The 10009-nt window shown below is 42.2% G+C and overlaps 2 protein-coding genes across 3 annotated transcripts; both read left to right on the top strand.

Moving 5' to 3' along the window:
• Positions 1 to 1944: 1944 nt before the first annotated feature.
• neurl2 (neuralized E3 ubiquitin protein ligase 2) lies at positions 1945 to 3872 on the top strand. 2 transcript variants are annotated; one of them, XM_085761679.1, is made up of 3 exons: positions 1945 to 2193; positions 2286 to 3078; positions 3645 to 3872. In XM_085761679.1, exons 2-3 carry the CDS (start codon positions 2307 to 2309, stop codon positions 3758 to 3760), a joined length of 888 nt encoding a protein of 295 aa, XP_085617805.1. In that variant the 5' UTR covers positions 1945 to 2193; positions 2286 to 2306; the 3' UTR covers positions 3761 to 3872. The 2 variants fall into 2 exon arrangements, with proteins under 2 accessions (XP_085617805.1, XP_085617804.1); XM_085761678.1 differs by having other exon boundaries at positions 1946 to 2183.
• Positions 3873 to 7034: 3162 nt separating this feature from the next.
• On the top strand, positions 7035 to 9211 carry msrb1b (methionine sulfoxide reductase B1b). The gene is made up of 4 exons (XM_085760831.1): positions 7035 to 7253; positions 7956 to 8098; positions 8271 to 8388; positions 8962 to 9211. The coding sequence occupies exons 1-4, from the start codon at positions 7199 to 7201 to the stop codon at positions 8976 to 8978; spliced, it is 333 nt and encodes a 110-aa protein (XP_085616957.1). The 5' UTR covers positions 7035 to 7198; the 3' UTR covers positions 8979 to 9211.
• The last annotated feature ends 798 nt before the right edge of the window (positions 9212 to 10009 follow it).

Below are 10009 nucleotides of genomic sequence, written 5' to 3'. Positions count from 1 at the left end.
TGTTCATACATGAAGATCAGAAATAACCAGCCTGAGAATGATCATGGTTATATCAGTTGGCCACAGCTGTGTATTTGTTGAGATCCATGGGAATTGTTAATTTGATTTGAAAGTCAGGACTATCAACTTCGGCTTGTGTGTGCGCAGTGTTTCGTGTGTGCAATGCAGACCACCTGGTACAGGTCACCTTTTAATGAGCCCATTATATCATCTATGGGTCTGGTAGGTGCTGAGCTGGGCGCTGGGTGTCTGCTCTGCCCTGGGCAGATGGACTGTGACGTAATGAGCCTGACTATGAAAACTCAGGTCCAGAGTGTGTGCCGGACTTTGGGAATGGAACATATCATTACGTCCACCAGTAGCTTCTATGTGCAAGAGACCCAAGTGTCTTGATGACCTTGAGCAGGTAAATGAGATAAACTGTGGACACCAGAGAGACCAGCATCTGTCAGCACATCTGGTCAGCTGGAAGCAGACCTGTGCTGTGCCTCAAACCCCTGGAGGTTGTGCAACATCCGTCCACTCCTCCCTCCCGCCCACAGAGCTCCTCTTCTGACACCACATTGTTATAATGGACACTGAGGAGGCTGAAGTACATGTCAGCCAGCAGCCCGCCTCATGTCAGACAGCAAGACCAGGGTTGCTCTTTAGATGCACTATGTCTTTGCTGACTCCTCACAGACGACGACCTCCGGTTGTTCCGTTGTTCACTCATGATATGATTTTTTTTTTTAATCATTCAAATCATCATCATAAAATTAAAAAAAATCAAAAGCATTCATACCCAAGGCTGTTCAGGGGAACCAAGTGCACGATAGTAACATGTTGTTAAATGAACTTAATCTTTACTTCTTAAATATACTTTTTTTTTTTTTACTTTTACTTTTTTTTTTTTTACTACTTTTGTTTCCTTGCAGGTACCCAGAATATATTCATACTTACAGTAATATTATAACCTATTATAATTTACCCTCTGCCCTACAATACCCAATGACCCCATAACCTTCAATCTTACCTGTTTCATTGTCTGTAGGTACTTATTTAAATAGTAATAAAAAACACTTAGTATTTAATCAGTGCTTGACTCATCCCATGAAATCACTCTGTAAATAGAGAGCTGTCAGATTTGTGTGCCTTTTTATTTCAGTTGTTGACATTTCCTCAAAGCCCATAGGATGCCTTTACTTTTACAAATCATGCAACTTTTTTCTTAACAGAGCTTTTTGGTTATATGACTTCTGATCACAAGCACATTGCTTTGGCAGTGTCACGAATCACTCCTGTGAGAGATCAACTGAAGTTCATGCTAATGCTAGTGAGATAGCAATGCCGATTACACAGGTTGGTTTCCTAACATAAGCTAATAATAGATAACATTGACCAACATTACTTAACCTTATGTAATAACTTTATCCTGACCTGTTATCTCTTCCCGACAGTCTGTAAGATATTGCCTTATGTACACATAAAATTACACCAGTTGCGTGACAAACTGTTTGATTAGCCTCTAATTTACCAATTCAATACCTGCTACCTTTAGCCTGCAGTGATATGAGCTTTGTGACGTAGTGTGCACGGGGCCTTTAAGCTATAAAACTCTCCCTTTTAAAATATAATTCTTTTTCACATTGTGATATACTATAACCCCATTATCACAATAAATCTCCAGAGACATATATCCTGGTATATTCAATTAATTGCTGATTTACATAAGAATGAAATCCCGGCTATATTTGCACGGACTATATTTAGAGTGCAGCTATGAAAGGCCTGCTGTTTAACATATCTCCCTGGCATATGGCATTATGATAATTATGCTGCATTAGTTCAGTACATGGGTTCGTGAGATTAAATGAGTGCTTGGGCCCAGGGGGGTTCACTGCTCCCACTAACCCAAACCAAATCTCTGAGCACTTCTGGTGTGTATGTGTGTATGTGTGTGTGTGTGAGTGACTGTTGGCATGTGTGGTCAACCCCCCACTTCTCCCCTGCAACTCACACAGATACCTTCCCATCTGTTGACATGCAGCGGTTCAAAAATAGCCCTCTACCAGAAGCTTCCCTGAGTGGTCCACAGATAGGCAGAGCCGGGACTCTTGTCGCGTTTGTTTCAAGGGGTTGTGTCTCTACAATGACCACGTGTTGGTCAATAAGTCAGAGACCGGTGCGTGACTGTTCAATCGGTAAATTTTTGTAAGTTTCTTTGTTGTGCCTTTTTTTTTTTTTGCAATTCTGACCAACCGGGAAGCTCTTTTTTTCACGACCATTTCTCTTCCCTGCATCAGAGTGACTGTTTGAACGTGAAGATGGAGCCAATTTCTGATGAATTTTTGGAATTCCACCCCATTCATGGCGCCAACGTCCAACTGGACCACTCAGGAACCCAGGCCACCCGGGTGGAGAGTTTTGCCAATGGGGTGTGTTTCAGCAAACAGCCTCTGAAGCCTGGGGAGATCTTTCTCATAGAGATTGAGGACAAGGAGCTGGGCTGGTGTGGACACCTGCGGGTCGGCCTGACCGCCAAGGATCCCATGAGCTTAGAAGTGGTACCTGAATACTCCATCCCAGACCTGACGGACCAAGGAGACAGCTGGGTCTTCGCCATCACTCGCAACCACAACAAGGTCATAGAGGATCCTGCGGTCCAAGAGGCCGGTGAGGGAGAACCTGCCGGGGGTCAGAGGCTCGGACAAGGGGACGTTGAAGATGGAGCTGGAGGTGAGAGGAACAGAGGCAACAGCATCAATCCAAAGACTTTCTTCACTGACACTCACTTGTATATTGAGAACATTCGGATCCCCAGAGACAAACTGGTCGGTAGAAGCCGGCCTGGACGCTTCAGCCATATATTGGACGACTTGTACAAGACCAACGCGCTGCCTCCAACAGCCAGACGCAGCAGGATAGGAGTACTGTATGTGCCTAAGGGGAGGGACCTGGCTGATATGCATATTGTCATCAATGGTGAGGACATGGGAGCCTCTGCGAAGGGGATCCCCACCATCGAGCCCCTCTACGCAGTGGTGGACGTCTTTGCTGCAACTAAATGTGTCCGAATTGTCCAGGTGGAGTATGGATGTGAGTGTCAGGGGGGACTACCTTAATTATGGGTGGATTATGAGACAATAGGCCCCTGGGCACAGACAGACAGACACAAAACAGCTATAAATATAATTTATGTTTGGCAGGTGAATCTCAAATCTCAAAATTCTCAGACAATTAGAGACACAAAAACAACGACATCTGTAGTTGTTTTAAATCTCTTCATGGTTCTTCTGGATGTCTTTGACAGTCTTGTGGCTCTATAATTGTTATTTTTGCCTAATTTTGGCATTTCAGTTTGTTTTACATCTCTCTGTAGTTGTGTCTTTGTACTCAGGTTGTGTGTTTTTGCACTCATTTTTGGCTCTTTCTAGGCCATAATTTCTTTGTGTCACTTTCTTTGCTTTATATCTCTTTGTAGTCATTTGTGGTCACTTGTGGTCATATGATTGACTTTCCAGCAAGACATTTTAACATACCAAGGCTCTGGCTCAAAGGGCCATGCTTGTTCAGTGGTCCATAATTTATACCATTATTTCTCTTTATTACCTTTCTTCTGCTAATCTACAGTCCTTTTCTTTTCTCTCTTTCTGCTGCTCCAGTCTCGTCCTTGCAGACGTTGTGCAGGAAGGCCATCCAGAAGCACATTGTCCACAGGATGGCCATTGACTGGCTGGAGCTGCCTGAGGCACTCAAGCACTACTGCAAGTATGAATGAAGGATTAATAAAACCTATGATGGACCGAAAGATGGACATATCTGAACTCATGAAAAGTATATTTATTTTACAAAATATTTAATCAATAAAATAAATCTATTTCGGTGATGTTAAAGTCTTTGATGTCTTGATGCTTGCCTCACACTTCATTTATCTGACATGACGGCTGAACACTAATAGAAATTCACAGTTTTTGTCAAGTGTCTGTCTGTGCAATCATGCAGCAACTTTCTCCTCACAGTGTAGGCTATGTGTTGGGAATAATCGTACTGTGATTCACTCATTTTCTCTCTGCCAAGAATCTGTGCACGAATAACCATGAGTTCATTTATGCGTTATTGCAAGATGAGACTGAAAAAGTATATTTTGTCTTATTTTGTCAGCCCCCCTGATAAATATGTGTTCCATGTCTTCTTTTTGCCTTAAGGCTATACATATTCCGGCGTAAATTTAACCCATGGTCCAACGCACCGTCACACCGAGAGAGACCAAAACGTAACTCACCCACTCTCCTCCAGTTATACGTTATGCAGCAACTTCCCGCGTCCTGCAGTCAAAGTTCCTATGTAACTTGCCTAACGTTATCAGTTTATAAAAGTTATTATTGAGTGTTCACAGGGAAATTAACAGAATTGGGCATTTCTAACTTTAGATATTTCCGGGAGAAAATCACGTAAACAAGCGCGAGATTAGACCCAACGTCACAAAACGCGAGATCAGGATGACGTTTGTTGCCGGAAGAGACTGCCTGTGTGACATAACAGAAGGGACGGCTGAGTTTATGCAGTTTGAGAACAACGACGACTGGTTTTATTTCGATGGACGCCCCTATCAGTTTGAGACCGAGTTTAGCCTACTGAAGACGAGCTGAAGGAAATGGAGGAGAAAAGTGAAAGAGGGAGATCTATGTGCTGGGCCTGGGGGTTCGAGTGGTCAGTGGTCACCGCCTGCCAGTGGCCGCTGAAACCGAATATGTGTGCTGCCAGTCAGCCTCGGACGTGTTGTCAGTGCTGGACGCAGAAAGTTGCTGCATAACGTATAACTGGAGGAGAGTGGGTGAGTTGTGTTTTGGTCTCTTTTCAATAGAAACCAGGCAAAGCTAACAGATGTTTGATGCCTTATGTGCTGGGACCCTGTTCGTACTGTTGATGAAGTTTGGTGCTGTTCTGAGCATTATTTGTGGCTATGAGTGGCTTTTTGATCACGGTTTGCACATGGAGAAATAGACTGCGCTGTTTGTTATGGTGCAGTGCAGTCATTGCTAAATTTGCTACAACTAGAAGCTGGATCATGGGTTAAACTTACGCAGGGATATCCCTTTAACGAATGCATTTCAACCTCAGTAAAAAGAATATGAGGAGATTTGACTTTATCTTGGTATTTGAGACAGATTACTTAATCTAAATTCAACAGGTAAAAATCAGTTGAAGAGATAACCTTGGGTGGAGATAATGATGATAATGATAAGGAAATTCTATTTGTATGCAGCATTGTATTTGAAACCAGCTGTTTGTCTGTTTTTTAGTTTTGCTGGAGTATTAGCAGCGTAAGTTAAAGTTCTGTCTAGTGACCTGACACAGCGATCCTGTGCTGTTATTCAGATATAACCAGAGAGCAGAGGAAACTTTCTTTCAGCAGGGGCGTATAAACAACATACAATGCTGCCAGTGTTTGTTCAAGGAAACAGTGGCGTCATTTCAGTTTTAGACAAGGTATGGCAAGGACCAACCCCTCCCCGGGGGGTCCGGGTGGGTAGAGCCCCCCGGCGGAAAATTTGTGCGCATTGTAAATTGAAATGCAGCAATCTGGTGTGATTTGAGAGCAAAATCACGAAACTTTCTCAATTATCACTATCAATGCTATGGATTGGATGATACTCACAATACCCCACACAAGGGTTCATATAACTTATTTATCTTTGGAAAATAAATCATTAGTGGGTCTGAAAAAGTCAAACAGAGCTCTGGTAGCTGATGTAACAGTGTGATAAATAATTTCCCAGGACAACTCAAGCTTTTCCAGGACCTTTGACACTTTTTCTCAATTTCCATGTGTTTTCCATGACTGGATAACCATTTTCCAGGTTTTTCCAGGACGCGTGGGAACCCTGACTGACAAGTATTTTCTTGTTAAAATCCATTTGTAAATTGCCATTTCTTTTGTGTCAACAAATTATTGCCAACATGAGTTTATTCACTGCTAATCTACAGTAGGCCACATCTTTCTACAGTAAGAACAGCAAAGTTTAACAGCAAAATCAGAATAAATTTAATCTGGAAACAAATTAAAATTTTCACAACTAAATTGAATGAGTGATTCCTCCTGTTGCTGCTGTGATTCACTACATTCAGGTAGCCTAATGTTAGAGATGGGCTTGCTTGGGACTTGTTTAGAAGTTTTTGTGATTTGTGACAAGATAAACAGCCTCCACACTCCACAGACAGCTGTCATTAGCCTGTTCTTAACAAGATCACTGCAGCAGCTTCACAGTGTTTCTCAAATAAGAGCTTTCATTTTACTGTGCTCTAAGTAGCTAGTTTTAGCCAAACAAACACTGAAATATGACTCATATTTAAGCATGTGGAATAAGTGGTAGGCTCAGTTGTTAGCAGGAACCACTGGGAAGTCATGTTGATGGCTTTATAACTCACGGAGGTTTTAGTCGCTCCACATTCACGTCTGCAGCACATGGAGTTATACAGTCAGAGTTACATCTATGATGCAGCGGCGCGCACTCGTACACGCGCTCTCACAGACACAGCGCACGGCGCGGGGCAGCCCCGCCCCTCAGTGAGACAGAGAGAGAGGAGGAGAGAGGAGCAGGAGCGACAGCATGGTGTTCAGTGAGAAAGAGGCAACACTATCGCGAATCGGTCAGAGAGAATTACAACAGGACACAGTACGCCGTCCCGGTACGCCGCGTATAAAGTCCCGGTACGCCAGGGGTTAAAATCTATAAGTGCCAGTGCTCCGAACATTTTCTGCCAAAGTCAAGGTATGGCGAGTGCCATACACCGCCATACCCAAATGACGCCACTGCAAGGAAATGACCCCATATATTCATATTGAAGTTTCTATGATGAAGCACAGAGCACTACTGTGACACATCAGAGGCTCCATGGTGGTGAGAGATGCATGCACTGATGACATTAACGCATAATGCACTGGTCAACATGATTGTTGATAAGAAAAGTGATTCTTGCGCTGTGCTCACCTGTGCGCTCGTTGACCGACACTGCCATCTAGTGTAAAGATGATATAAGTGCAGTGGGCGGAGCTCCGGGTAAATCTGCAGCCGGGATCACCTCACACGAGAGGAGGAAACAGCCGCTACTTCCATCTGCTCTGTCCGCTCACCTGCTATCGCTGTTGTGATAGAAAGACCGCGACACATTAAGAATCATTCTGTCCACCTGCGGTCTGCAGAGACACCTCACTATGTCTTTCTGTCAGTTTTTGGGGAGTGAGATCTACAAGGATCATTTCAAACCAGGTGAGCAGCTGACTGTTATTCAGTCAGCAGTGTTGTGATGTAACCTCCCTTTAGTCTGGATTATGGAGGATACAATGACCGTTTTGTTTTTATTTGGAGTCTTACGATATGGTTTGTATAAAGCAGCTTTTGAAATATGAATATTGGCATAGCTACATGTGCAATATCTCACTGTGAATGCAGAGGAAAAACGTGAAGGGATAAGGGCAAAATAGAGCAGATTGATAGATAGCCTACTTCTTATTTTATATTATTTAAGTATGCTCAATGATTATCTTAAAAACACAGAAGTAATAAAAAAAAAAGGTTTCATATCAAAATGAATTATTATTACTGTAATTAATTATGCTCTAAGGTAAGGTAAAGGTACTTTATTAGTCACATATACAGCTAGTACAGTGAAATTCTTTCTCTGCATTTAACCCATCCCTGAGGAGCAGTGGGCAGCCGCGGTGCAGCGCCCGGGGACCAACTCCAGATTATGAGCCAGTGCCTTTGGTCAGGGGCACTGACTGGAGGATTAACCATGACATGTTTTTTAACATGATTAGCTGATTCAATGCGGTTACAGATTATATAGTAGAAAAGAAAAAATAAGGGTAAACATTTTTGTTTTTGCCACAGTTTTATTTAATTTTTTTATCTTGTTTTATCATCATCTAACCCATCAGATGTATACTAATGAGTAAATGTCCCCTGCAGGTATGTATGTGTGCTCCAAGTGTAACCATCCCCTGTTCTCCAGTCGGTCCAAGTTCGCCCACTCGTCTCCCTGGCCGGCTTTCACCGACACCATCAGAGAGGACAGTGTCACCAAGATGATGGAGACTCTCACTGCCTTCAAGGTCATTGGTTGTAATCTCATAAATGTACTATTGCTCATTTTAAAGGGCTGTACCATCACTGTGTTACCGCTGCACCATTATTTATGATCAGAAATCAATACTTTTATCACAGGAATATGTTTTGTAAAGTTATGACTCACGTGAGCTACTGTATGGATTGTTGTGTACCCAGGTTCTGTGTGGAAAGTGTGGCAACGGACTGGGCCACGAGTTTGTGAATGACGGTCCAGAGGAGGGAGTGTCACGTTTTTGAATATTCAGCCACTCGCTCAAGTTTGTCCCCAGCAAAGGTGAGAGGGCCACATGTGAATGAGACACTCTGGACAAGCAGCAGTTTCATTTTGATATCCAAACCCCGCAGGCGAAAAAGATTAAGTTCCACCAAATCATAAAACCTGCCCCTCCAGAAACAATGGGGTACTTATGACAATCCACAAAACTCACTGTCAGCTTTTTTTTCTTTCCTTTTTTTTTTTACAGCAAACTATTTTCAGCCCAAAGTAGAAAATAATGAGAACTGTCCACAGTGAGATCTGAGATTTTGTCAAATATGTAGGACACTGCTTCTCAAGAGAGATGCTGGTTATGGAGGTTTTGAGGGTGTGCTTGTTTGCACTCCTCTCTGCATCATTGAAATCCCGTTCACCTCCAGTGCTGTTTGCTTCAACAAAGTGGCTCAGCTCTTTAAACTTTTGCAGTAAAATCTAAAAATACAGCATCTCTCTACAGCTCTAAATATAACAGAGCCAAGTTACAGCTGATTTCAACTACTGTATAAAGTGCCAGGCTGTTAAACTTTCATTTTTTTCAGTCTTTTTTGTAAATACATGCAGTGACAGTTTCCCTTTTTGTCTGTATCCCAGGTAAAGACAAACAGTAAAGAGCGAGGTCTGAATTTCCTGTATCTGCTGCTCGGTCCAGGACGTGTGCACAGGTCGGGTCAGTGGGTGACGTGGACAGGAGAAAGGCCTGAGAGGGACGTCCTGTCCACTGAAGAGACTTTGACCAGCCTCTGACACAGGGACCACACTACACCTCTGCAAATAATCCTTTGCAGAACTTTGTCATGTTCTTGAATACCTCATATTTAGATACACATTCACTCCCCGATTATGAATTCAAATTTATCAGTAGATGTATGTCTTTGTAGGGAGTTAGGTCAATTTTTCATCCAACAGGCATTGGCCATTTATTGCTGCTATCTTTTTACATTAGGCTGACTGTATCATTTACTCCCTTCCAAAGGTAAATAAACAACCACATTATCTATGCACTGAGGAGTTCCATATTTGTAGTCATGCTGCACTTTTGCTATCTGTTTATCTGAAAATCATGTAGCAGAGAAATTGTTAAACTACTGTATGAGACGTTTCAGCTCCTTTGCAACAAAAAAAGAAGCAAATACGTCTCTCTGAACTTTTGTGCGTCTGTATTTTACTTTGAAAAACTTGCGTCTTGAGTTTATTATAAGGATTTTTCTCTTTCATTGTGACAGTACTGTATATTGATCCTCATCTAATGGAACAAACAACAAATTATAGTTTGATACATTTTTACCTTGTCTGTTATAATTTATTGGTAAGTAGTAAGTGGAAGCCTTATGTCTTTGTCTATGAAAACACTGCTTACATTATTTTTCATTGTTACAAACATTTGTTGGGCATATAAAACATGATGCACTGTACCTGAACTACATAACTACAAAATAACAGTATGCATAATGGTAACAAATCAGTGTGTTTTACAGTAGTAGTAATAACTGCGGGACTTTTGTCTAGTGTCAGCTACTTCAACTTGCTTTTCACCATTGTTTTATTTTTGAGAGAGAGAACTGGAGTTTCTTATACTGACCTCTAGATGGAGCTGTCATTCTTACAGATCACGTTCATCCCTCCCAGAATTGTGTAGGGT

The sequence above is a fragment of the Trachurus japonicus genome, chromosome 19 (assembly GCF_045865225.1).
Source record: "Trachurus japonicus isolate A0001 chromosome 19, Traja_1.0".
NCBI classification, from domain to species: Eukaryota; Metazoa; Chordata; class Actinopteri; order Carangiformes; family Carangidae; genus Trachurus; species Trachurus japonicus.
Note: the sequence above shows the minus strand (reverse complement) of the source record. Positions and strands in the feature narration are given on the sequence as shown.

What these genes read in the sequence shown, in the direction of transcription:
- neurl2 (XM_085761679.1), top strand. Translation starts at nt 2,307, where the DNA reads ATGGAGCCAATTTCTGATGAATTTTTGGAATTCCACCCCATTCATGGC. An exon ending in TGTCCAGGTGGAGTATGGAT is followed by an intron (nt 3,079 to 3,644) that starts GTGAGTGTCAGG and finishes CTGCTGCTCCAG; the next exon opens with TCTCGTCCTTGCAGACGTTG.